The sequence below is a fragment of the Scylla paramamosain genome, chromosome 32 (genome assembly GCF_035594125.1).
Source record: "Scylla paramamosain isolate STU-SP2022 chromosome 32, ASM3559412v1, whole genome shotgun sequence".
Lineage (NCBI taxonomy): Eukaryota > Metazoa > Arthropoda > Malacostraca > Decapoda > Portunidae > Scylla > Scylla paramamosain.
The window spans coordinates 19,716-47,388 of NC_087182.1; the positions used below are offsets into that span (position 1 = coordinate 19,716).

Genomic DNA, 27,673 nt, shown 5'->3' on the forward strand with positions numbered 1-27,673 from the left:
GTTGGTTGAATGCCTAGCTGGCTGGTTGAATGGCTGACTGACTGACTGACTGACTGACTGACTGACTGACTGACTGACTGACTAACTGACTGACTGACTAGCTGAGTGACTGATTGATTGGCTGGTTTGTCGAATGGCTAGCTGGCTGGTTGAATGGCTAACTGACTGACTGACTGACTGACTGACTGACTGACTGACTGACTGACTAACTGAGTGACTGATTGATTGGCTGGTTGGTTGAATGGCTAGCTGGCTGGTTGAATGGCTGACTGACTGACTGACTGACTGACTTACTGACTGACTGACTGACTAACTGACTAGCTGAGTGACTGATTGATTGGCTGGTTGGTTGAATGGCTGACTGACTGACTGACTGACTGACTGACTGACTGACTGACTAACTGACTGACTGACTGACTAGCTGAGTGACTGATTGATTGGCTAGTTGGTTGAATGGCTAGCTGGCTGGTTGAATGGCTGACTGACTGGCTGACTGACTGACTAACTGACTGACTGACTGACTGACTGACTGACTAGCTGAGTGACTGATTGATTGGCTGGTTGGTTGAATGCCTAGCTGGCTGGTTGAATGGCTGACTGACTGACTGACTGACTGACTGACTGACTGACTGACTGACTGACTGACTGACTGACTGACTAGCTGAGTGACTGATTGATTGGCTGGTTGGTTGAATGGCTAGCTGGCTGGTTGAATGGCTAACTGACTGACTGACTGACTGACTGACTGACTGACTGACTGACTGACTGACTAACTGAGTGACTGATTGATTGGCTGGTTGGTTGAATGGCTAGCTGGCTGGTTGAATGGCTGACTGACTGACTGACTGACTGACTGACTGACTGACTGACTGACTGACTGACTGACTGACTGACTGACTGACTAACTGACTAGCTGAGTGACTGATTGATTGGCTGGTTGGTTGAATGGCTAGCTGGCTGGTTGAATGGCTGACTGACTGACTGACTGACTGACTGACTGACTGACTGACTGACTGACTGACTGACTGACTGACTGAGTGACTGATTGATTGGCTAGTTGGTTGAATGGCTAGCTGGCTGGTTGAATGGCTGACTGACTGGCTGACTGACTGACTGACTGACTGACTGACTGACTGACTGACTGACTGACTAGCTGAGTGACTGATTGATTGGCTGGTTGGTTGAATGCCTAGCTGGCTGGTTGAATGGCTGACTGACTGACTGACTGACTGACTGACTGACTGACTGACTGACTGACTGACTAGCTGAGTGACTGATTTATTGGCTGGTTGGTTGAATGGCTAGCTGGCTGGTTGAATGGCTAACTGACTGACTGACTGACTGACTGACTGACTGACTGACTGACTGACTGACTGACTGACTGACTAACTGAGTGACTGATTGATTGGCTGGTTGGTTGAATGGCTAGCTGGCTGGTTGAATGGCTGACTGACTGACTGACTGACTGACTGACTGACTGACTGACTGACTGACTGACTGACTGACTAACTGACTAGCTGAGTGACTGATTGATTGGCTGGTTGGTTGAATGGCTAGCTGGCTGGTTGAATGGCTGACTGACTGACTGACTGACTGACTGACTGACTGACTGACTGACTGACTGACTGACTAGCTGAGTGACTGATTGATTGGCTAGTTGGTTGAATGGCTAGCTGGCTGGTTGAATGGCTGACTGACTGGCTGACTGACTGACTGACTGACTGACTGACTGACTGACTGACTGACTGACTGACTAGCTGAGTGACTGATTGATTGGCTGGTTGGTTGAATGGCTAGCTGGCTGGTTGAATGGCTGACTGACTGACTGACTGACTGACTGACTGACTGACTGAGGCAGAGAGACAGGTAGGTGTTGGCAGGGTTGGTTTGGTTTGGAGTGTTGAGGTTTTATGATATTGTAGAGACAGAGAGGTTCAAAGCTTAATTAGACTTGTATCTTTGAGCCATGAGTCAGTAGAGAGGGAGAAAGAGGCAGACAGGCAGAGAGACAGGAAAAACAGGGAGGAAGAAAAGCTATTTGCACTGTACCTATAGGTCAGTATGGTGTAGAGTTGTATACTTGAATCAAGAGTAAATATAGACGCAGATACGAAGGCGGGCAAGCTGAGAGAGAGGGAAAGAAAGGGTCTGAATGAAAGGGAGGAGTCAGGCCTGCAGAAGGGGAGCTTTTGGTATTGTTTACTGATTAGTGTGATAAAGTGTTGTGTTGTGTTGTGAGGTGCAGAGAAAGAGAGAGAGGCTTGTGTGGTGATATTTCATGTTGATGTACAGCAATATGAAATAGTTCTCAGGAGAGAGAGAAAGAGATAGAAATTAGTGACACACACACACACACACACACACACACACACACACACACACACAGTAATACTCTATAGAAACCTATTTCTTTCCTAATTTGTCTATCTCCATCTTGTTTTTCATTGTAAGTCATTAATGTTTATCTTGTATTGTCTTGGCATTATTAAAACATGAGGTATATTATTATTAGTGGTTGTAGTTTTGTATCACAACATTAACTTATATTAGTTTTGCCTGAAAATCTCTCGTTTTCTAACATTCTCCCATCCTGCAGGCCTGAGTCCAGACCGAGACCCAGAGAAATGTAAACAAACGCACCAGTCAGACTTGATATAGGAGTGAATTTGTTGCTTTTTAAAGCGGCAGTCGGTCTGTACATGTGTGAGGTGGCGAGGGGTGTCGCCAGGGGGCGGCTAGTAGCGTCTGCCACCAGGGAAATATGTAAAAACATAAAAAAGACGCTTCTCAAGAAAGGTAAGGCCGGTTGCAGCTTTTATTTTTTCTTTATTTCTTTCCATCAGGTTAGGTTTATATTAATTCAGTTAGTTAGGTTTGCTTAAGTCTCTCTCTCTCTCTCTCTCTCTCTCTCTCTCTCTCTCTCTCTCTCTCTCTCTCTCTCTCTCTCTCTCTCTCTCTCTCTCTCTCTCTCTCTCTCTCTCTCTCTCTGTGGTGCTAATGGTGCAGGAAGGCCTTGTCTACCTGCACCATAAGCCACTATACCATGCGTCACTGTACATTTAAACTGTACCCCAAAAACTTAACCTAACTGGCCCTCACTTAAAAAAAAATATATCGTTTTTTTTTCGTGTTCTTAATATTTCAGTGCTACAATACCACATCACTGTACCCTATGATGCTAATGGTGCAGGAAGGCCTTGTCTACCTTCACCATAAGCGACTGTACCATGCGTCACTGTACCTTAAAACTGTACCACAAAAACAACCTAACTGGCCCTCACCTGAAAAAAAATATCTTTTTTTTTTTGTGTTTGCTTAATATTTCAGTGCTACAGTACCACAGCACTGTACTCTATGGTGCTAATGGTGCAGGAAGGCCTTGTCTACCTTCACCATAAGCCACTGTACCATGTGTCACTGTACCTTAAATCTGTACCACAAAAACAACCTAACTGGCCCTCACCTGAAAAAAAATCTCTTTTTTTTTTAACCTAACCTAACCTAACCTAACCTTACCTAACCTAACCTAACCTAACCTAACCTGACCTGACCTGACCTAACCTAACCTAACCTAACCTAACCTGACCTAACCTAACCTAACCTAACCTAACCTGACCTGACCTAACCTAACCTAACCTAACCTAACCTAACCTAACCTAACCTATCCTAACCTAACCGAGACATTAAAAATTAGTCACAAGGCAAAAAGACGATTCAAAGTGACTGACATACCAAGCAATTAATTAGTGAAATCAGTCTTTGTTGACTACTCCAAAGCCTTTCAGTTTGTCGACCTCAGTATACTGTTAGGAAAAAGTGCATTATTAAGACATTATTAGTGGTTGTATCACGGTATTTTATAATAGACTTATAACTAGTTTCCCCTGAAAATCTTTCGTTTTCTATCATTCTTTCATTCTACACGCCTGAGCCCTGACAGAGACCCAGAGAAATGTAAACAGGCACGAGTCAGACTTGATATAGGGCTGAATTTGTTGCTTTTCAGAGAGGGGCAGTCGGTCTGTACATGCGTGAGGTGGCGAGAGGCGTGTCCAGGGGGCGGCTAGTAGCGTGTGCCACCGTGGAAATATGTACAGACATAAAGAAGACGCCCTCAAGAAAGGTAAGGCCGGTTCCAGCTTTTATTTTTATTTATTTATTTCCATCCCGGCCTGGGACCGCCCCTTTCCCGAGTCCTGAGGTGTTGGGGGACGGCCCGGGGGTGCTGTGTGCCCGTGAGTGTACCAGGTGCTCAAGCATATACAAAACAAGGAAAGTTTGAAGCATTTTTAGAGGGGCAGTCGGTCTGTACTCGTACATGCGTGTACATTAATTTTGAGGTGTTCCTTGTCATCCCCTGTCACTCCTGCCTGCCTCTGTCACCTCTACCAATCCCTGTCAAGCTCTGCCAAGCCCTTTGTCACCTCTCAAGTAATGAGGTGGCTTGAGATGTGAGATTTTAAACAGAAGCCTTTGCTGTCACCCCTGCCAAGCCCTACCAAACCCTGTCAGCTCCCACCAAGGCCCTCTCAAGCCACCACTCAACCCCCTACCGAGACCTATCAGCTCTATAATCTGAAAAAAGTGCAGTGTCTTAGGAGGGATTGATTAAGTAAACAGTGACTTATGGCCAAAATGGAACTATATGGAGATTAAGTAGAGATTAGAATAGAAGCTGAAATTGAGCAGGATAGTTACAATCACAGACTTCCAACTTGCTACTCCTTGGTGTGAAAGAATCTGCAGGAAATTAAGTACATGGCAACTCCTGTTAGTCCCTCATGTGTTCTTGAAAGCAGACTGACAGATTCAGTGTGTGACATGCTGACGTGGGGGAAGGCTGTCTGGTGGCTGCTCTATGCTGTAGCTAACAAAATGGTTGTGTTTCAAGTGTTGTCATGCCTGGAAAGTCTACAGGTCATCATTACTAGTATAAATGTGTACTACAATGGTGAAATTTAGTGAAAAAATGTGCTGTTTATGTATTGGCAGGGAAAGATTTGTGCTCATCAAGACAATGATAAAAAAAAATTTTATATTATTATTATTATTACTATTTTTTTTCTTTTACTTGTTTTGCTGTAAGATGAGACTACAATAACTGCCCCTTGATGCCCTATAAGGTACCGCCAAGCACCAAGGGGCGGCCACCACGGTGCACAGTGAAGCACGTCCCAGCATCCCTGTCACCATCTTTTCCCTGCCAATAATTATGCATTACATTTCCCAACTAATTTCATTCTAGTGCAACATTTCTACTACTAATGGTGACCTGTACACTTCCCAGCATGACCAGTACAGCACTTCAAACAAACACAGCCTTTTCTTAGCCACAGCAAGGTGCAGCCACGACAGACAGCCTTCCCTAAGTCAGCATGTCACACTGCATCCATAACACTGAGCTTCCAGGAACACATCTGGGGGACTGATACAAGTTGCTGTGTAGGTCATTTGTCCCAGCAGACTCTTTCACACCAAGCAGGCATGAGGTGGTAGTCTGTGCAGTGCGTCAGTGCTTGGAATTTTGAACCGGTCTTGCTGCATCTATGGCCCAGAGACCAAACAGAGGGCTAGCTGAACCTAACACAAACCAAACAGACGCCCACCAGAACCATACACAGGCCCACAGAACTAACTGACTGGCTGGCCGGCTGACTCGCTGGCTGAGTGACTGACTGACTGACTGACTAACTGGCTGGCTGGCTGGCTTGCTGGCTGGCTTACTAACTGACTGACTGACTGACTGGCTGGCTGAGTGACTGATTGACAGGCTGGTTAGCTAGTTGGGTGGCTAGCTGGTTGGTTGAATGGCTGACTGACTGACTGACTGACTGACTGACTGACTGACTAGCTGAGTGACTGATTGATTGGCTGGTTGGTTGAATGCCTAGCTGGCTGGTTGAATGGCTGACTGACTGACTGACTGACTGACTGACTGACTGACTGACTGACTGACTGACTGACTGACTAACTGACTGACTGACTAGCTGAGTGACTGATTGATTGGCAGGTTTGTCGAATGGCTAGCTGGCTGGTTGAATGGCTAACTTACTGACTGACTGACTGACTGACTGACTGACTGACTGACTGACTAACTGAGTGACTGATTGATTGGCTGGTTGGTTGAATGGCTAGCTGGCTGGTTGAATGGCTGACTGACTGACTGACTGACTGACTTACTGACTGACTGACTGACTAACTGACTAGCTGAGTGACTGATTGATTGGCTGGTTGGTTGAATGGCTGACTGACTGACTGACTGACTGACTGACTGACTGACTGACTGACTGACTGACTGACTGACTGACTAGCTGAGTGACTGATTGATTGGCTAGTTGGTTGAATGGCTAGCTGGCTGGTTGAATGGCTGACTGACTGGCTGACTGACTGACTAACTGACTGACTGACTGACTGACTGACTGACTGACTGACTAGCTGAGTGACTGATTGATTGGCTGGTTGGTTGCATGCCTAGCTGGCTGGTTGAATGGCTGACTGACTGACTGACTGACTGACTGACTGACTGACTGACTGACTGACTGACTGACTGACTGACTAGCTGAGTGACTGATTGATTGGCTGGTTGGTTGAATGGCTAGCTGGCTGGTTGAATGGCTAACTGACTGACTGACTGACTGACTGACTGACTGACTGACTGACTGACTAACTTAGTGACTGATTGATTGGCTGGTTGGTTGAATGGCTAGCTGGCTGGTTGAATGGCTGACTGACTGACTGACTGACTGACTGACTGACTGACTGACTGACTGACTAACTGACTAGCTGAGTGACTGATTGATTGGCTGGTTGGTTGAATGGCTAGCTGGCTGGTTGAATGGCTGACTGACTGACTGACTGACTGACTGACTGACTGACTGACTGACTGAGTGACTGATTGATTGGCTAGTTGGTTGAATGGCTAGCTGGCTGGTTGAATGGCTGACTGACTGGCTGACTGACTGACTGACTGACTGACTGACTGACTGACTGACTGACTGACTAGCTGAGTGACTGATTGATTGGCTGGTTGGTTGAATGCCTAGCTGGCTGGTTGAATGGCTGACTGACTGACTGACTGACTGACTGACTGACTGACTGACTGACTGACTGACTAGCTGAGTGACTGATTTATTGGCTGGTTGGTTGAATGGCTAGCTGGCTGGTTGAATGGCTAACTGACTGACTGACTGACTGACTGACTGACTGACTGACTGACTGACTGACTGACTGACTGACTAACTGAGTGACTGATTGATTGGCTGGTTGGTTGAATGGCTAGCTGGCTGGTTGAATGGCTGACTGACTGACTGACTGACTGACTGACTGACTGACTGACTGACTAACTGACTAGCTGAGTGACTGATTGATTGGCTGGTTGGTTGAATGGCTAGCTGGCTGGTTGAATGGCTGACTGACTGACTGACTGACTGACTGACTGACTGACTGACTGACTGACTGACTAGCTGAGTGACTGATTGATTGGCTAGTTGGTTGAATGGCTAGCTGGCTGGTTGAATGGCTGACTGACTGGCTGACTGACTGACTGACTGACTGACTGACTGACTGACTGACTGACTGACTGACTAGCTGAGTGACTGATTGATTGGCTGGTTGGTTGAATGGCTAGCTGGCTGGTTGAATGGCTGACTGACTGACTGACTGACTGACTGACTGACTGACTGACTGACTGAGGCAGAGAGACAGGTAGGTGTTGGCAGGGTTGGTTTGGTTTGGAGTGTTGAGGTTTTATGATATTGTAGAGACAGAGAGGTTCAAAGCTTAATTAGACTTGTATCTTTGAGCCATGAGTCAGTAGAGAGGGAGAAAGAGGCAGACAGGCAGAGAGACAGGAAAAACAGGGAGGAAGAAAAGCTATTTGCACTGTACCTATAGGTCAGTATGGTGTAGAGTTGTATACTTGAATCAAGAGTAAATATAGACGCAGATACGAAGGCGGGCAAGCTGAGAGAGAGGGAAAGAAAGGGTCTGAATGAAAGGGAGGAGTCAGGCCTGCAGAAGGGGAGCTTTTGGTATTGTTTACTGATTAGTGTGATAAAGTGTTGTGTTGTGTTGTGAGGTGCAGAGAAAGAGAGAGGCTTGTGTGGTGATATTTCATGTTGATGTACAGCAATATGAAATAGTTCTCAGGAGAGAGAGAAAGAGATAGAAATTAGTGACACACACACACACACACACACACACACACACACACACACACACACACAGTAATACTCTATAGAAACCTATTTCTTTCCTAATTTGTCTATCTCCATCTTGTTTTTCATTGTAAGTCATTAATGTTTATCTTGTATTGTCTTGGCATTATTAAAACATGAGGTATATTATTATTAGTGGTTGTAGTTTTGTATCACAACAATAACTTATATTAGTTTTGCCTGAAAATCTCTCGTTTTCTAACATTCTCCCATCCTGCAGGCCTGAGTCCAGACCGAGACCCAGAGAAATGTAAACAAACGCACCAGTCAGACTTGATATAGGAGTGAATTTGTTGCTTTTTAAAGCGGCAGTCGGTCTGTACATGTGTGAGGTGGCGAGGGGTGTCGCCAGGGGGCGGCTAGTAGCGTCTGCCACCAGGGAAATATGTAAAAACATAAAAAAGACGCTTCTCAAGAAAGGTAAGGCCGGTTGCAGCTTTTATTTTTTCTTTATTTCTTTCCATCAGGTTAGGTTTATATTAATTCAGTTAGTTAGGTTTGGTTAAGTCTCTCTCTCTCTCTCTCTCTCTCTCTCTCTCTCTCTCTCTCTCTCTCTCTCTCTCTCTCTCTCTCTCTCTCTCTCTCTGTGGTGCTAATGGTGCAGGAAGGCCTTGTCTACCTGCACCATAAGCCACTATACCATGCGTCACTGTACATTTAAACTGTACCCCAAAAACTTAACCTAACTGGCCCTCACTTAAAAAAAAATATATCGTTTTTTTTTCGTGTTCTTAATATTTCAGTGCTACAATACCACATCACTGTACCCTATGATGCTAATGGTGCAGGAAGGCCTTGTCTACCTTCACCATAAGCGACTGTACCATGCGTCACTGTACCTTAAAACTGTACCACAAAAACAACCTAACTGGCCCTCACCTGAAAAAAAATATCTTTTTTTTTTTGTGTTTGCTTAATATTTCAGTGCTACAGTACCACAGCACTGTACTCTATGGTGCTAATGGTGCAGGAAGGCCTTGTCTACCTTCACCATAAGCCACTGTACCATGTGTCACTGTACCTTAAATCTGTACCACAAAAACAACCTAACTGGCCCTCACCTGAAAAAAAATCTCTTTTTTTTTTAACCTAACCTAACCTTACCTAACCTTACCTAACCTAACCTAACCTAACCTAACCTGACCTGACCTGACCTAACCTAACCTAACCTAACCTAACCTGACCTAACCTAACCTAACCTAACCTAACCTGACCTGACCTAACCTAACCTAACCTAACCTAACCTAACCTATCCTAACCTAACCGAGACATTAAAAATTAGTCACAAGGCAAAAAGACGATTCAAAGTGACTGACATACCAAGCAATTAATTAGTGAAATCAGTCTTTGTTGACTACTCCAAAGCCTTTCAGTTTGTCGACCTCAGTATACTGTTAGGAAAAAGTGCATTATTAAGACATTATTAGTGGTTGTATCACGGTATTTTATAATAGACTTATAACTAGTTTCCCCTGAAAATCTTTCGTTTTCTATCATTCTTTCATTCTACACGCCTGAGCCCTGACAGAGACCCAGAGAAATGTAAACAGGCACGAGTCAGACTTGATATAGGGCTGAATTTGTTGCTTTTCAGAGAGGGGCAGTCGGTCTGTACATGCGTGAGGTGGCGAGAGGCGTGTCCAGGGGACGGCTAGTAGCGTGTGCCACCGTGGAAATATGTACAGACAAAGAAGACGCCCTCAAGAAAGGTAAGGCCGGTTCCAGCTTTTATTTTTATTTATTTATTTCCATCCCGGCCTGGGACCCCCCCTTTCCCGAGTCCTGAGGTGTTGGGGGACGGCCCGGGGGTGCTGTGTGCCCGTGAGTGTACCAGGTGCTCAAGCTTATACAAAACAAGGAAAGTTTGAAGCATTTTTAGAGGGGCAGTCGGTCTGTACATGCGTGTACTCGTACATTAATTTTGAGGTGTTCCTTGTCATCCCCTGTCACTCCTGCCTGCCTCTGTCACCTCTACCAATCCCTGTCAAGCTCTGCCAAGCCCTTTGTCACCTCTCAAGTAATGAGGTGGCTTGAGATGTGAGATTTTAAACAGAAGCCTTTGCTGTCACCCCTGCCAAACCCTACCAAACCCTGTCAGCCCCCACCAAGGCCCTCTCAAGCCACCACTCAACCCCCTACCGAGACCTATCAGCTCTATAATCTGAAAAAAGTGCAGTGTCTTAGGAGGGATTGATTAAGTAAACAGTGACTTATGGCCAAAATGGAACTATATGGAGATTAAGTAGAGATTAGAATAGAAGCTGAAATTGAGCAGGATAGTTACAATCACAGACTTCCAACTTGCTACTCCTTGGTGTGAAAGAATCTGCAGGAAATTAAGTACATGGCAACTCCTGTTAGTCCCTCATGTGTTCTTGAAAGCAGACTGACAGATTCAGTGTGTGACATGCTGACGTGGGGGAAGGCTGTCTGGTGGCTGCTCTATGCTGTAGCTAACAAAATGGTTGTGTTTCAAGTGTTGTCATGCCTGGAAAGTCTACAGGTCATCATTACTAGTATAAATGTGTACTACAATGGTGAAATTTAGTGAAAAAATGTGCTGTTTATGTATTGGCAGGGAAAGATTTGTGCTCATCAAGACAATGATAAAAATTTTTTTTTATTATTATTATTATTACTATTTTTTTTCTTTTACTTGTTTTGCTGTAAGATGAGACTACAATAACTGCCCCTTGATGCCCTATAAGGTACCGCCAAGCACCAAGGGGCGGCCACCACGGTGTACAGTGAAGCACGTCCCAGCATCCCTGTCACCATCTTTTCCCTGCCAATAATTATGCATTACATTTCCCAACTAATTTCATTCTAGTGCAACATTTCTACTACTAATGGTGGCCTGTACACTTCCCAGCATGACCAGTACAGCACTTCAAACAAACACAGCCTTTTCTTAGCCACAGCAAGGTGCAGCCACGACAGACAGCCTTCCCTAAGTCAGCATGTCACACTGCATCCATAACACTGAGCTTCCAGGAACACATCTGGGGGACTGATACAAGTTGCTGTGTAGGTCATTTGTCCCAGCAGACTCTTTCACACCAAGCAGGCATGAGGTGGTAGTCTGTGCAGTGCGTCAGTGCTTGGAATTTTGAACCGGTCTTGCTGCATCTATGGCCCAGAGACCAAACAGAGGGCTAGCTGAACCTAACACAAACCAAACAGAGGCACACCAGAACCATACACAGGCCCACAGAACTAACTGACTGGCTGGCCGGCTGACTCGCTGGCTGAGTGACTGACTGACTGACTGACTGACTGGCTGGCTGGCTGGCTGGCTTGCTGGCTGGCTTACTAACTGACTGACTGACTGACTGGCTGGCTGAGTGACTGATTGACTGGCTGGTTAGCTAGTTGGGTGGCTAGCTGGTTGGTTGAATGGCTGACTGACTGACTGACTGACTGACTGACTGACTGACTGACTAGCTGAGTGACTGATTGATTAGCTGGTTGGTTGAATGCCTAGCTGGCTGGTTGAATGGCTGACTGACTGACTGACTGACTGACTGACTGACTGACTAACTGACTGACTGACTAACTGACTGACTGACTGACTAGCTGAGTGACTGATTGATTGGCTGGTTTGTCGAATGGCTAGCTGGCTGGTTGAATGGCTAACTGACTGACTGACTGACTGACTGACTGACTGACTGACTGACTGACTGACTGACTGACTAACTGAGTGACTGATTGATTGGCTGGTTGGTTGAATGGCTAGCTGGCTGGTTGAATGGCTGACTGACTGACTGACTGACTGACTTACTGACTGACTGACTGACTAACTGACTAGCTGAGTGACTGATTGATTGGCTGGTTGGTTGAATGGCTAGCTGGCTGGTTGAATGGCTGACTGACTGACTGACTGACTGACTGACTGACTGACTGACTGACTAGCTGAGTGACTGATTGATTGGCTTGTTGGTTGAATGGCTAGCTGGCTGGTTGAATGGCTGACTGACTGGCTGACTGACTGACTAACTGACTGACTGACTGACTGACTGACTGACTGACTGACTGACTGACTGACTAGCTGAGTGACTGATTGATTGGCTGGTTGGTTGAATGCCTAGCTGGCTTGTTGAATGGCTGACTGACTGACTGACTGACTGACTGACTGACTGACTGACTGACTGACTAGCTGAGTGACTGATTGATTGGCTGGTTGGTTGAATGGCTAGCTGGCTGGTTGAATGGCTAACTGACTGACTGACTGACTGACTGACTGACTGACTGACTGACTGACTGACTGACTAACTGAGTGACTGATTGATTGGCTGGTTGGTTGAATGGCTAGCTGGCTGGTTGAATGGCTGACTGACTGACTGACTGACTGACTGACTGACTGACTGACTGACTGACTGACTGACTGACTGACTAACTGACTAGCTGAGTGACTGATTGATTGGCTGGTTGGTTGAATGGCTAGCTGGCTGGTTGAATGGCTGACTGACTGACTGACTGACTGACTGACTGACTGACTGACTGACTGACTGAGTGACTGATTGATTGGCTAGTTGGTTGAATGGCTAGCTGGCTGGTTGAATGGCTGACTGACTGGCTGACTGACTGACTGACTGACTGACTGACTGACTGACTGACTGACTGACTAGCTGAGTGACTGATTGATTGGCTGGTTGGTTGAATGCCTAGCTGGCTGGTTGAATGGCTGACTGACTGACTGACTGACTGACTGACTGACTGACTGACTGACTGACTGACTAGCTGAGTGACTGATTGATTGGCTGGTTGGTTGAATGGCTAGCTGGCTGGTTGAATGGCTAACTGACTGACTGACTGACTGACTGACTGACTGACTGACTGACTGACTGACTGACTGACTCACTGACTGACTAACTGAGTGACTGATTGATTGGCTGGTTGGTTGAATGGCTAGCTGGCTGGTTGAATGGCTGACTGACTGACTGACTGACTGACTGACTGACTGACTGACTGACTGACTGACTGACTGACTAACTGACTAGCTGAGTGACTGATTGATTGGCTGGTTGGTTGAATGGCTAGCTGGCTGGTTGAATGGCTGACTGACTGACTGACTGACTGACTGACTGACTGACTGACTGACTGACTGACTGACTGACTAGCTGAGTGACTGATTGATTGGCTAGTTGGTTGAATGGCTAGCTGGCTGGTTGAATGGCTGACTGACTGGCTGACTGACTGACTGACTGACTGACTGACTGACTGACTGACTGACTGACTGACTAGCTGAGTGACTGATTGATTGGCTGGTTGGTTGAATGGCTAGCTGGCTGGTTGAATGGCTGACTGACTGACTGACTGACTGACTGACTGACTGACTGACTGAGGCAGAGAGACAGGTAGGTGTTGGCAGGGTTGGTTTGGTTTGGAGTGTTGAGGTTTTATGATATTGTAGAGACAGAGAGGTTCAAAGCTTAATTAGACTTGTATCTTTGAGCCATGAGTCAGTAGAGAGGGAGAAAGAGGCAGACAGGCAGAGAGACAGGAAAAACAGGGAGGAAGAAAAGCTATTTGCACTGTACCTATAGGTCAGTATGGTGTAGAGTTGTATACTTGAATCAAGAGTAAATATAGACGCAGATACGAAGGCGGGCAAGCTGAGAGAGAGGGAAAGAAAGGGTCTGAATGAAAGGGAGGAGTCAGGCCTGCAGAAGGGGAGCTTTTGGTATTGTTTACTGATTAGTGTGATAAAGTTTTGTGTTGTGTTGTGAGGTGCAGAGAAAGAGAGAGAGGCTTGTGTGGTGATATTTCATGTTGATGTACAGCAATATGAAATAGTTCTCAGGAGAGAGAGAAAGAGATAGAAATTAGTGACACACACACACACACACACACACACACACACACACACACACACAGTAATACTCTACGAGTATAGAAACCTATTTCTTTCCTAATTTGTCTATCTCCATCTTGTTTTTCATTGTAAGTCATTAATGTTTATCTTGTATTGTCTTGGCAGATGTGGTGAAGACAGTGTTATGCACCACCACACCACCATTACACTTCCTGTCTTGCTTGGTGAATGAACAGAGCACCACTAACATCACATCATTGCATCACCACATCACCACACCACCACCTCCTGTCCTGCCCCAGTGAAATAGAACATCACCACCACATCACCACATCAAGAGTCAGTGATTGGTGAGTACAGCAATTAGTATTTATATGCATGTAGTGTACTGTAATCTTGTTCATGTATGTACTCGTATGTTGTGTGGACACAACCTTCCTGGCACACACTGACTTCACTTGACCTCATCTCACCAGGACACAAAGAACACACCTGACCTGTCATCATTCCTGACATACACTCACCCACCCAGACTTCACTACACACACACACACACACACACACACACACACACACACACACACACATTATTATTATTATTGTTATTATTATTATTATTATTATTATTATTATTATTATTATTATTATTATTATTATTATATTTCTCTTCTCTCTCTATAATTATTTATTTATTTATTCATCCGTTTCTTTATTTTGATGAAAAGAAATTATTAACATATGAGGCGCGCGGTACAACAACGACGTACGTACAACAACGACGTAACCGTGTTTTTGCCTGCTCCGTGTGGTAGAAGGGTGTAAAAGTCTCGTGGTGATGTCGGCCAAGTCATATTCGACCATCTAAGCACCTGTACTAAGGCTCAAAGTCGAGCGTAGTGCGGAGAAAATTTCTCTGGACTAACATCTCGAAAGCGGTACAACAACGACGCAACCTGCTCCTCCCAGCCTCACGTGCGTATGGCCAATCAGCGGCGCGGTTGCAGCCGCCCGGCGCGGGCGAGCCAATCACAGCACCGCTGCCATGTTTACCAGCGCCGTTGCCATGGTGACAACACACTCACCATGTGCTCATCCACTCTGCCCTTTAACACGCCCGAGCACAGACGCACGCTACCTTTCTCGTGACTCTTTACGCAACTATGGCTACTAGAGTGCAGACGAAAGTGTCACAGCATCCTGCTGTGGCCACCAGCCTTACGTAAGTTTTTTAAATCCCCAGTCAACCCGACTTAGTGGGTTGAAGGGGGATTTAAAGGGTTGGTAAATCCGCTAAGGGCATTGCCAGGATCAAACAGACGTATCCTGGTAATCAACTTAACTGTCTCAAGCCAGTGTAAAGGATGAGAGCCAACTATATTCATTGAATACAAAAAAAAAAAAAAAAATTCGTTTCTTCATAATGTTCTTGACATAGCGGCTTTCCATTAATACTTACCAGAATGCATGCACAAACATAAAATTATCAGCATTACACACTGTTAGTCATAGCAGGACGTCAAAGTTATGGTAGGAGTAATAACGTGCCGGTAATGAGTAAGTTTTATTTTTTACGCTCGGAAAAAAATTCATAAAAAATTTATTTATGTACCAATCTTCATGAAACTTTCACTTAATACTATGTGTACTAGGCTCTAACACATTATTAACAAATGAAAACAATATCGGGAAAAAAAATTATTACCTACGGTATACGCGTTAATTAACGCGTAAGTCATCCACCCAAAATCGTCACCTATCACTTCGAAACCTACATCCCCAAACAGAACTACCCAAGACCTTTCAAATGATGTATAATACTTACTTATTTAAGGGTATCCTTTTGTGCGCAATCAGTGTTTAACTTTGAGCGCGTTTTTCTCGAAACTTCCATTTCTCGGTTACGTCGTTGTTGCGCCGCGCGCCTCATATATCAATTTAATCTCTCTCTCTCTCTCTCTCTCTCTCTCTCTCTCTCTCTCTCTCTCTCTCTCTCTCTCTCTCTCTCTCTGAATCTGTTTCTCATTTTTCAGAACAGATTCTTTTCCATCTAATTATGAAACCTAACTCTCTCTCTCTCTCTCTCTCTCTCTCTCTCTCTCTCTCTCTCTCTCTCTCTCTCTCTCTCTCTCTCTCTCTCTCTCTCTCTCTCTAATGAACCCTCCAGTTTTTTTTTTTTTTTTTATAATACGAGTGTAAATATTTTGCATGGTGGCTTCACAATGCCGCAGTGCCACTGAAAAAATATTATGATGTTTTTTGAGTGGCGAACAGTCTGGGTTTTTTTTTTCTTAATTGAATGAGTGAAAGACTCTGATTCTTTATGTACGTGTGTGTGGCTGAATATGTGTATGTGTGTGTGTGTCTATGTGTGTTTGTGTACAGGCCTCTTCTCTAGTGTCACAATGCCATAAGTGATGGTGCTTCGTGTGCAGGTGTGTATTACGTGTATAAGGTGTGTGAGTGCGTACAGTGCCACATAGAGCCCTACAGTGCCAGACCAGGGGAGTGAAACAAATCTGGCATCTTCGTAGTGACGTCATGGCGCGCGCGCGCGCAGCTACTCGGTTCATTCCAGTGATCGAAAAGTATAATAGCGAATCTTGTCTCCCAGCCTGCAGCCAGCCCTAGCCTGACCCGCCAGACATGTGTCCCAGGCCTTCCCCTAGCCTGTAGAGCCATGTAAGCCTGCAGGTCAAGGTCAGGTAAAAAAAAAAACAGGCCGTAACGTAAAAGATCAAGACATTTACGAAGACTGTCTTTGATGGGCTCAGGTCCTCCGTGCAGACCACCAACAAGCAAGAGATTGACGAAATACAGGTTGTGAAGACGCTGCAAGCTGATGCCTTCAGAGATCGCGAAGGTAATAGTCACACATGCTCACCCTGCACTTATCACCCTGATAGTCCAAGATAGTAGTGACATTAGTGGTTCTTCAATGTCCGCCTCCCTCTCTCCCTCTCTCTCTCTCTCTCTCCGCTGCCTGTCACCAACTTGGCCCTCTCTTCATTCGTTTTTTTTTCAGTTTTCTTATCTCCTGCGCTTATTATTACCGCCATACTGCGTGTATAGATAGTTTATACACCCATACATCTGCCATGAATGTATTACCGTGATAGTCCAAGCTGTCAGTGAGATTGATAGTACGTGTTTGGACCCCTCTCCCCACCATCCGACACCAAACAACCGCCTTGTCGCTAACATTTTTCCTTATTTCTTCCCTGATACGCTTATTTATACATCTATACTGCGTTCATACATAGATTATACATTGATACATGTACCCTGAGTTCCTGTGCATGTAAAAATGTGTCTATAGTACGAAAAATAACAAGATAATTTTTCCATATTTTTCCTTCCTTTCCCCGCCCTCACCAAAACATCGGTGCCCTTCTTTTTTTCATTGTTTCTTCTCATTCACGCCCATAGGTGAATTATTCATTTACACATCTACTATTCACATCCCAGCCCGATAATCCTAGTCTGTAGTTAAATAAGATACTTTGTGTTAGTCAGCGTCACCTATGCCTGCATCTCCATCCCCTCCCTCTCTGTCATCCCAGACTGACAATATTAATTTCTCCTCACCTACGCTTATTTATATGCCAATATACTGTTCATACATATTTCATACATACATACATGTCATGTTTCTCTGTATATATAGATTTCTACCTGTAATGATAAAAGTATAAATGTATGCCTTGGGTCTGGCAGGTAAATGAATCTTCAGTTTGTTTTCTTAATTTCTTCATGTCACTATACCACAGCACTGTACCCTATGGTGCTAGTGGTGCAGGAAGGCCTTGTCTACCTACACCATAAACCACTGTACCATGCATCACTGTAACTTTAAACTGTAGCACAAAAACTTAACCTAACTGTGATGTTCCTAGACCTCCTAAACGATTTCCAAGAGTGGTGAATCAACTTGCAAGACTCCCACTGTTGCAGTACCATGTCAGTGTACATTGTGGTGTTAATGGTGCAGTACAAGGGCCTGGCAGTGTACCATGTGCCATAGTACCTCAAAAACACCTGTAAGACTGTTTTTCTTCTTTTCCTCTGATATATTTGTTTATTTATTTATTTATTACAATTTTTTATCTATTGTTTTGGTTTGCTTCAGAATCCTGAATCATGTGTTTTTTTTTTCTATTTATTTTTATTATTTTATTTATTTATTTCTATATAATTAGATTTGGTTAGGTTAGTTCGGCTGAGTTAGGTTGGCTTCAGTTCATCAAAGTTAGGTCAGGTTAGGTTACGTCAGGTCAGGTTAGTCTAGAATAATTTACGTTAGGTTAAGTTAGGTTACGTTAGGTTAGGTTAAGTTAGCTTACATTAGGTTAGGTCAGGTCAGGTTAGGTTAGGTTAGGTTAGGTCATCCCCTGTCAGTCCTGCCTGCCCCTGTCACCTCTACCAATCCCTGTCAAGCTCTGCCAAGCCCTTTGTTACCTCTCAAGTAATGAGGTGGCTTGAGATGTGAGATTTTAAACAGAAGCCTTTGCTGTCACCCCTGCCAAGCCCTACCAAACCCTGTCAGCCCCCACCAAGGCGCTCTCAAGCCCCACCAAGGCCTGTCAACCCCCTACCGAGACCTATCAGCTCTATAATCTGAAAAAAGTGCAGTGTCTTAGGAGGGATTGATTAAGTAAACAGTGACTTATGGCCAAAATGGAATGACTGACTGACTGACTGACTGACTAGCTGAGTGACTGATTGATTGGCTAGTTGGTTGAATGGCTAGCTCCAACACTTGAACTGACCAGTCTTACACCTCAACAGGTCCTCACCTTGTTGTAGGAGAGCTGACAACATGTACCAGCCAGCAGCAACTCCCATGCTAACAGGCTTCTCCCCCGCGGGTATGTAGCACCTCTGGAGTCGCTCGATGAAGAAGAGGATGCTGGCGAGGCCTGTCGTGTTAGCCGGGATGCGCCGGTACAGAGCTGTGTCCGTTGGGGTTGTGTAGGCAAGCATCTTCTTGGCAAGGTCCTCGTAGGTGGCCGCAAACAGTTTACGGCTGTGGGATGAGAACTTGTCTTGTGAATGTGACGTTGGGGTGAGTGTTAATCTGATTTTGTGTTACTATGTTCTGTGGGGAGTGGGTGTTAATGTGATTTTTTGTTAACTGAATGCTGTGTCTGACCTCCTGAGGTGTAGTATGGTGGGCCACAAGATTGTCCCTTTCCACTAGGGGCTGACAGATGATATTAAGAGTGTGAATGTGTGTGTGGTGTTAACGTGCTGGAGTGTGCACAGCCAGGAGTGTTTGGGGAATGAAAATAAAAGGAGTTATGGATGTTTAAAAATGCATCTTTTGAGAGCTAAGTATACAAGAAAGTTGGTGTGTTTGGGGAATGAGTAAACAATGAAGAAATGTTTTGAGGAACTGGGTGTGCAGAGGCAGGAGTGTTTGGAGAATGAGAATACAGGAAGACAGGAATGATTTGGGAATAAGTGTACAAGAAAGGAGTGTTTGAGTGACAATATATAAGGAAGAGGTGTTTTGAAAATGAGAGTACAAGGAATGAGCATTTTGGGAGTTAATATACAAGGAAGCAAGTATTTAAGGGACAAGTATACAAGATTATTTTCCTGTCATATGTCATTATACAATGTTTTTCTTTGTTATATACATCATTCCCTTTCACTTTTCATATCTTGTGTTCTCGTCATTCTGATGTAATGTTACAGATAGAGAATGTTTGGTGTCAAATTTTCACTAATTTCATATGTGTATAAACTTTCATTTCATTGACTTTTTTTTACTATTACTACTATATTTGCTTGCTTTTTAAACAAGTCTTTTCTTTCAGAGGAGGGAAGCACAGGGGAAGAGGAGGACGAGGAGGAAGAGAGTTAAGAGTCACAAGAGGAGGAGGAAGGTGGAAAGAAAGAGGAAGGAGAGGAGGAGGAGGAGGAGGAGGAAGATGGAGAAGGAAAGGAGAAAGATAAGAAGGAAGGAAATGCCGCAGAAGGAGAAGGTGAGTTGTTAATAAGGTTTTGTGTGACAAGTTTTCTGAAAATTTTATTTGTTTACATGAAGTTCGTTTTGTATATATTACTCTTAATATACTACTTCTCCCACCACATGCAATTTGTCTGTCTGCTGTTGTGGTTCTTTCATTTCTTGTTCCCTTTCCTGAATATACCATTTCCTTAGTTTCATATCTAGTACCCTCCAATAAAATTTCTGCTTCTCGGTCTCTGTACTTCTCTCGTTTTTTTTGCTTGGCTTCATTCCTCAGATCCTTCTCTTTTTCCCTTTCTTCCAAGTTCATATCTCTTTTTTACCCAAATATTCTTGTATTCTGAATTTTCAGCCAGCTTCCCAGTTCTCACTAGGATCTCCTTTACTGTAACTTGGGATCTCATTCTCACTTTTAATGGTCTTTTACCTCCTTCACTATATTTTCAAATTCTATATGCTTCTTCCACTTCTCATTCCAGTCCCTGTTCTTCACCTTGGACCATTGTAATAATTTTCCTTACCAACTCCTCTCTCTCTCTCTCTCTCTCTCTCTCTCTCTCTCTCTCTCTCTCTCTCTCTCTCTCTCTCTCTCTCTCTCTCTCTCTCTCTCTCTCTCTCTCTCTCTCTCTCTCTCTCTCTCTCTCTCTCTCTCTCTTATTCCCTTTTCTTCCTTTCTTCCTTCCCTCCTATCTTTGTTTCTCCCTCCTCCTCCTCCTCCTCCTCCTTCCTCCTCCTCCTCCTCCTCCTCCTCCTCCTCCTCCTCCTCCTCCTCCTCCTCCTCCTCCTCCTCCTCCTCCTCCATTCTACCTAACAAGAAATAATAGATTCAAGATTATACCCAAACGTTTTAAATCCCACAAGGCCAAACATTTTTTCTTTAATCGTATAGTAAATATATGGAGTAAACTTCCTGCAGAAATTGTGAACAATATTGAAATTGTGAAAGCAATATTATTGAATCAGTTCATCCTTTTTTTTTTTTTTTTTTTTTTTTTTTATGTAGGAAGGATACTGGCCAAGGGCAACAAAAATCTAATAAAAAAAAATGCCCACTGAAATGCCAGTCCCTTAAAAGGGTCAAAGCAGTGGTCAAAAATTGGTGGATAAGTGTCTTGAAACCTCCCTCTTGAAGGAATTCAAGTCATAGGAAGGTGGAAATACAGAAGCAGGCAAGGAGTTCCAGAGTTTACCAGAGAAAGGGATGAATGATTGAGAATACTGGTTAACTCTTGCGTTAGAGAGGTGGACAGAATAGGAGTGAGAGAAAGAAGAAAGTCTTGTGCAGCGAGGCCGCGGGAGGAGGGGAGGCATGCAGTTAGCAAGATCAGAAGAGCAGTTGGCATGAAAATAGCGGTAGAAGACAGCTAGATATGCAACATTGCGGCGGTGAGAGAGGGGCTGAAGACAGTCAGTTAGAGGAGAGGAGTTGATGAGACGAAAAGCTTTTGATTCCACCCTGTCTAGAACAGCAGTATGAGTGGAACCCCCCCAGACATGTGAAGCATACTCCATACATGGACGGATAAGGCCCTTGTACAGAGTTAGCAGCTGGGGGGGTGAGAAAAACTGGCGGAGACGTCTCAGAACACCTAACTTCATAGAAGCTGTTTTAGCTAGAGATGAGATGTGAAGTTTCCAGTTCAGATTATAAGTAAAGGACAGACCGAGGATGTTCAGTGTAGAAGAGGGGGACAGTTGAGTGTCATTGAAGAAGAGGGGATAGTTGTCTGGAAGATTGTGTCGAGTTGATAGATGGAGGAATTGAGTTTTTGAGGCATTGAACAATACCAAGTTTGCTCTGCCCCAATCAGAAATTTTAGAAAGATCAGAAGTCAGGCGTTCTGTGGCTTCCCTGCGTGATATGTTTACCTCCTGAAGGGTTGGACGTCTATGAAAAGACGTGGAAAAGTGCAGGGTGGTATCATCAGCATAGGAGTGGATAGGACATTTGCACTTTGTTTTTCCACAGAGCAATAAGAAATTAGAATTGACAGAGAAACCAGACAAGGGACTGCATTTGAAGAAGCACAAGAACCAAGAAATTACATCATTCAATGAAATGACAACATAATCTAAAGTAAGAATTTACATAGCTTTCATTTTGGTTTACATTCTGAAAGGTAACAGTAACATGGATATGTTTTTATATTGAAATCTTTCTCTGATTGCATACAAATGGTACCAATCAACAAATAATAATGTAATACTTAGAAGCTGGGAATTCAAATCACTGGTAGATAAAATGAACCACCATTCTAGAGTGTACATAACTAAGGAATTAATATACTGGTTAACTGTCACACCAGCATGAACAGAATAGCAACAATTGTTGAGTAGAGTCTGTAGGAGGCAGGGAAGGAGGCATGTAGTCAGTTTTAGAGAGCAGTTATTATGAAATCAGCTGTAGAATATTCCTAAGATGCAATACTACTGGAGTCTGTCAGCTTGAAGACAGTTTATTAAAGAAGGGAAGTTCATGAGATATAAAGCCTTTGATTATTCAGTTTCATTTCCAAAGTAACATTTATTTATTGGTGTGTTGCTTCCTGTAAATAGTAAAGCCTTGACAGCACTGCATCTCTCACACCACGCTGTAACTGTTGAGAGAACCCTAACCCTTAGAGAGAGGAGGAGGGAATCCTTGGTTTATGTTCAGTAAAGCCCTGTATTCTTGTCATGGCAATGTAGAATGGAGGCGTCATTGGTTTATGTTCAGTAAAGCCCTGTATTCTTGTCATGGCAATGTAGAATGGAGGCGTCCTTGGTTTATGTTCAGTAAAGCCCCGTATTCTTGTCATGGCAATGTAGAATGGAGGCGTCCTTGGTTTATGTTCAGTAAAGCCCTGTATTCTTGTCATGGCAATGTAGAATGGAGACGTCATTGGTCACATACTGTTCTAATGTAATCTAATGTAATCTAATGGAATCATGAAGGTGTAAAAATGCAGGATATGGATGGGATGCTACATCAGCAGCTTTTGTCATTAAGGGTGGTAAAGTGAAAGATTTGTTAATCACTTTGGTCTTTAGTTGATGCTTCTGGTGAGGCTTTCCTGTTTAAACTTGGCATAATATATATAAAATGATGTGGCATGTTAAACAAGTTAACTTACTGCCTTCTTGTGTCTTTCACAGATAGAAATCAAAAACGTCACAAGACAGAATAGTGAGCTGCATGCACTTATCACAGAGTATAAAGTCACTCCCTCAGAGGAAAAAGACAAGGATGGCATGTCTTCATGTGAGAACTCAGAAGCTAAATGTGAGCTACCATCCACATGAATATATATTTGTATATCAAACTGACATTCTCCTTGGAGGGAGGCTTTCCAAAGTGCACACACACACACACACACACACACACACACACACACACACACACACACACACACACACACACACACACACACACACACACACATCTCTGCATCAGGACTCAACAGCCAGACTGATAAACAATTACTTCACCCAAGATGATCAGCTGATAGGATTAGCTGTGGATGAGCCTCCTGTGGTGACTAGGAGTACAAAAGCCAGCAGCTAATTTTGGGAGCTGCCAGTCATCATGGTCCTGGTGTCTGAGGTGCTGCTTTTGCATTTTCCCAGTCATGGGTCGAGGCTACATCACATTTATTCATTCACAGTTGCTCTTAGTTATCTCTGTTACAAGTTAAAATTTTTCCTGGCTCCACAGACATTTCTGGTGCATCTAACCCTCTCTCCATTGCCCTTCTATTTCCCTTAGTCTTATACCCACTTCTTACATTACGTCTAATTACTTCCATTGGTCATTCTTGTCTGGCCCTCTGTTGCATCAATTTTTCACCTCCAGGTACAGATACCAAGGGGAAATTGCTGGGTCAAGTGGCTACACTGACATCTGAGGTTAGCAGGTTGGAGAGTGAGTGCAGCAGTCTTCAGGTTCAGCTAGACTGTGAGAGGGATAAGTATAACAAACTGCTGGGAGAATCTCTTGCTCATGAAAAGTTGTCTGAAGATGTCATAACTGAACCAAAAGGTAAGAAAGTTTATATTCTCTAATAATAAAGCAAATAATTTTTCCTCACTGTTGCTCAATTTTTTGAATTAATAACAAAATAAAAGCATTGTTATTGGATTTGTTTATTGAGGCTGTATTAAGAAAAGTTGAGAGAAACAAACTTATTGTTTTATCAGGAGAAACAACAGGATTGGGAGGAACTGAGCTTTAACAGAAGCTGCAACAACTGCAGGAGCCTCACAGGGTCCTGGAGAGCAGGTTAACTTGCAGCATGAAGGAGGTGGCTGAGCTAAGTGACAGGAAGTAGCAGCTTAAGCATGCTGTAGTGCATGAGGAGACAGAGTCCATCGGTGTATGCATGTTTTTTGCTCATTTGAATCATCTGTAAAAGTGAAGTGGAGGAAGTGTTTACTGTTTACTGTATGCCATTTCCTTGGTCTTTTAATGAAGAATTTTATCCTTCTTCAGGTGACTACATCACCATCTACCAGTTGCAGCGAGGAGTGATGAAGCAACAAGCTCGAGAAACGCGAGTTAGACCTTGCCAGCCTCCATCATGAATGAGAGGAAATGAAGCAAAACCACTCTGCAGGTTAGTGCTCTCTTTTGCATCTCACACACTTCTTATTCATGTCATGGCAGATTAGTGATTTCTGCTGCATCTCACACACTTCTTATTCAATTGCTGGCAGGTTAGTGATCTCTGCTGCATCTCACACACTTCTTATTCAATTGCTGGCAGGTTAGTGATCTCTGCTGCATCTCAAACGGTTCTTATTCAGGTGTTGACCAAAGTACTAAGCCTTCATATCATTACCTTGCTCTGTGATGGAGGCTACACCATCTGGCATCTAGCTGAGATTTAATGTTGCAGTAAAGCTTCCATATGAGTTCATGTAGAGCAAAATGTTTTCAAATGCCAGGGAAGTAGTGTAATGTAACCTTCCAGAGAAATCTATCCCTCATTTATTAGTTAACAGGAGTGTTTAATGTACTTAATGTGATTAGCCAGGATCAAGGGTCAACTTCTTCACTGACCATTTACTCTCAGGTGATGTATCTGTCCTCCATGAGTCACCAGAGACACATAAGGTGTTGTAAGTGAAATTTCATCTATTAGATTTATTCAAAATGTGAATTAACACAGTTGTTTCCTGCAGGATTTGATATCAAAGCTGGTGCAGGAAAAAGGAAGCAGATCATGACCTTCAGCAGCTCGAGAAGATAAGCAGCGTCCTTAAGAGTCCAGTTGCTATCTTTAGCAGTGTTGGTGAGTAGTAAAAATTGAGCCATCTTATGAAGTGCAACGAAACATTATTATTATCTTCATAATTTTCTTGAAATAAACAGATTTCTGTGGCATGTTGCTCATTAGCACTTTAATATCAGATAACACCAGTTATTTATGTAATGATGTAATGTACTAAGTAGATGAAATACAAGTGGCATCTGCTAACACTCTTGATGTGGAACAGGAACCAGTGAGTCTGAGACACCCACCAGCAGTGGAAAGCTGGCTGACGAGCGCCTCAAGCACTCTGAAAAGGTGGAGCAACAACAAGAAACAGAAAATTGCATCCATCATTCTTTGCCTGAGGAGGGAATTGATGCTCTGTTGACCCTTCACACTGATGTCCCTCATGAGGAGGCAGAATATGAATCCTACAGAACTTGCCCATAGAAAGACCAAAACTGTTACTGCTGCCACACTGCCACCACTTCCACTGACACCAAAAGCCCAACTGTGCAGAGAATCCTGGACCTCCGCAATGAAATGGAGTCCACCAGTCACCTGGAGCACTTTAGCCTCCAAAAGTTCCATCCGTGTCCATTGTGTTTGGGTAAACTTATCACTGTATAAGGGGACAAGTATCAGTGTATGGTTACTATATACTCATTTGTACTTAAAGATGTCATGTCACATCATTCTCTCTCTCTCTCTCTCTCTCTCTCTCTCTCTCTCTCTCTCTCTCTCTCTCTCTCTCTCTCTCTCTCTCTCTCTCTCTCTCTCTCTCTCTCTCTCTCTCTCTCTCTCTCTCTCTCTCTCTCTCTCTCTCTCTCTCTCTCTCTCTCTCTCTCTCTCTCTCTCTCTCTCTCTCTCTCTCTCTCTCTCTCTCTCTCTCTCTCTCTCTCTCTCTCTCTCTCTTTCTTTCTTTCTTTCTTTCTTTCTTTCTTTCTTTTTGCATATTTTACTGCTTTACATTCCTCCCCACAGTATTTTTTCATCTACTTTATGACTGCAGTAGTTTTATCATCCCAGTGTATGCCGTATCCACTCTGAAACTGTAATTCACCAATCAGCTCAAATGTGTCTCTGTTTTGATAATCATTAATTTGTTTCAGCTACACAACCACTCTGATAAGGGACAAAATCTACTTCACCAGTCATCTATGTCATACAGTCATATATATTCATACATATGACAAAATACTCTTCCTAAGACATTTCTTATTTTCTCTTCTCAAGTGACCTGTCCATCTATCTAAGGTACCACATAACATTTAAAACTTACAATATTGCATTTAATTCATGAACATTTTTTTGTCTATGTAGACTTGAAATTGTATTGGTTCCTGTGGATGAGTGGGCCATGCTGTGCTTTGTCAAGGATGGTGTTTGGTATTGTGATGACTCTTGCCACAATCAAGTGTCTCCCACAGAGTAGTGGAGTACCTATGTATGGTGTTGACCCAAGCTGTCCAGGTCTCATCCAATGCCTTAATATGATTTAGATGATCAAAATGGTTTAACTCACCATTTAATCAGCTGACTGATTTGAATGGAGAAGTATGTAATGTGTTGTAGCCTAACCATCCCTGCCAGCATGGTCAGATTCTTGGTAGTAACCTGAAATGCTCCTAGGTAGTGAGTATCATTGCACATAATGATCTTTACTTTGTCAGTAATTCAATGATACTGAATATTACTCTACTGGATTTTGCTCACCACTGCTTGGTAACTTTTGGCCATAATCCCAGGTCTGGAATGATATGAAGCCATGTTTTTACATTCCATATGAGACAGGCAAGCACTATGCTTTGCCTGACTGATACCTGTACTATACATTTATGACCCCAGGTAGTTCATCACTCTCTCTCTCTCTCTCTCTCTCTCTCTCTCTCTCTCTCTCTGTTTGGAATTATACTGTATATTAGGAAATATCATTAAAGAGTGTGTGTGTAAAAAGTGTTTGCATTATTGTGCATTTGATGTTATAGCCCCAGGTTCTTAAAGTTTTCTAGTTTCATGATTTATAAAGATTGCTATTTTTAATAAAGTTATTGAAATTGTTATTGAGTGTTTTTTATTGAACTCATTAGCTTTGTAATAGTGTGCGTCTCATCATGCATTCATTAATGATGTAGAGTGGAAATGTCCACTCCTATCATGCATAATATCAATGCATTATTGGTTTATGTTGTTATTTGTGTATAAATTGTAAAGTTATGCCAGTCTATTTTAGTACAAACTAAATATCAGCTGGAAGAGAGGACAGGTAATGGCACACTAAAACACAGGAAGGGATAATGATATAACCAATTTAACAATACACAGAGGAAGAAGAATGAGAAAGCAATAAAAATGGATTATTTAATGGATGATTAATAGACCCTCATTTGTAATGTTATTTCAGGCAAGAATATTAAAAGAGACAGCTGGCTTGCCC

General features: G+C 43.5%; 1 protein-coding gene across 13 annotated transcripts in view; it reads left to right on the forward strand.

The window, feature by feature from the left end:
• LOC135088935 (uncharacterized) overlaps positions 1 to 27,299 on the forward strand; it is a 42,136-nt gene extending 14,837 nt beyond the window's left edge. Inside the window, exons 7-19 of one of the 13 annotated variants that reach the window (XR_010261182.1) lie at positions 2,597 to 2,796; positions 4,007 to 4,123; positions 8,437 to 8,636; positions 9,811 to 9,925; positions 14,197 to 14,381; positions 16,643 to 16,891; positions 18,817 to 19,093; positions 19,851 to 20,018; positions 21,975 to 22,082; positions 23,141 to 23,267; positions 23,838 to 24,023; positions 24,182 to 25,275; positions 25,481 to 27,299. Coding sequence is in view for 1 of the 13 variants with exons in the window: in XM_063983995.1 (XP_063840065.1) it covers positions 19,965 to 20,018; positions 23,141 to 23,267; positions 23,838 to 24,023; positions 24,182 to 24,216 (402 nt within the window). In the remaining 12 variants the exon portion in view is untranslated. Of the gene's footprint in view, positions 1 to 2,596; positions 2,797 to 4,006; positions 4,124 to 8,436; positions 8,637 to 9,810; positions 9,926 to 11,228; positions 11,244 to 14,196; positions 14,382 to 16,448; positions 16,464 to 16,513; positions 16,892 to 16,988; positions 17,172 to 17,730; positions 17,746 to 17,924; positions 18,069 to 18,816; positions 19,094 to 19,850; positions 20,019 to 21,974; positions 22,083 to 23,140; positions 23,268 to 23,837; positions 24,024 to 24,181; positions 25,276 to 25,480 lie in introns of those variants that run through there. The other 12 variants (XR_010261189.1, XR_010261183.1, XR_010261185.1 and 9 more) reach the window with 12 other exon arrangements.
• Positions 27,300 to 27,673: the final 374 nt, after the last annotated feature.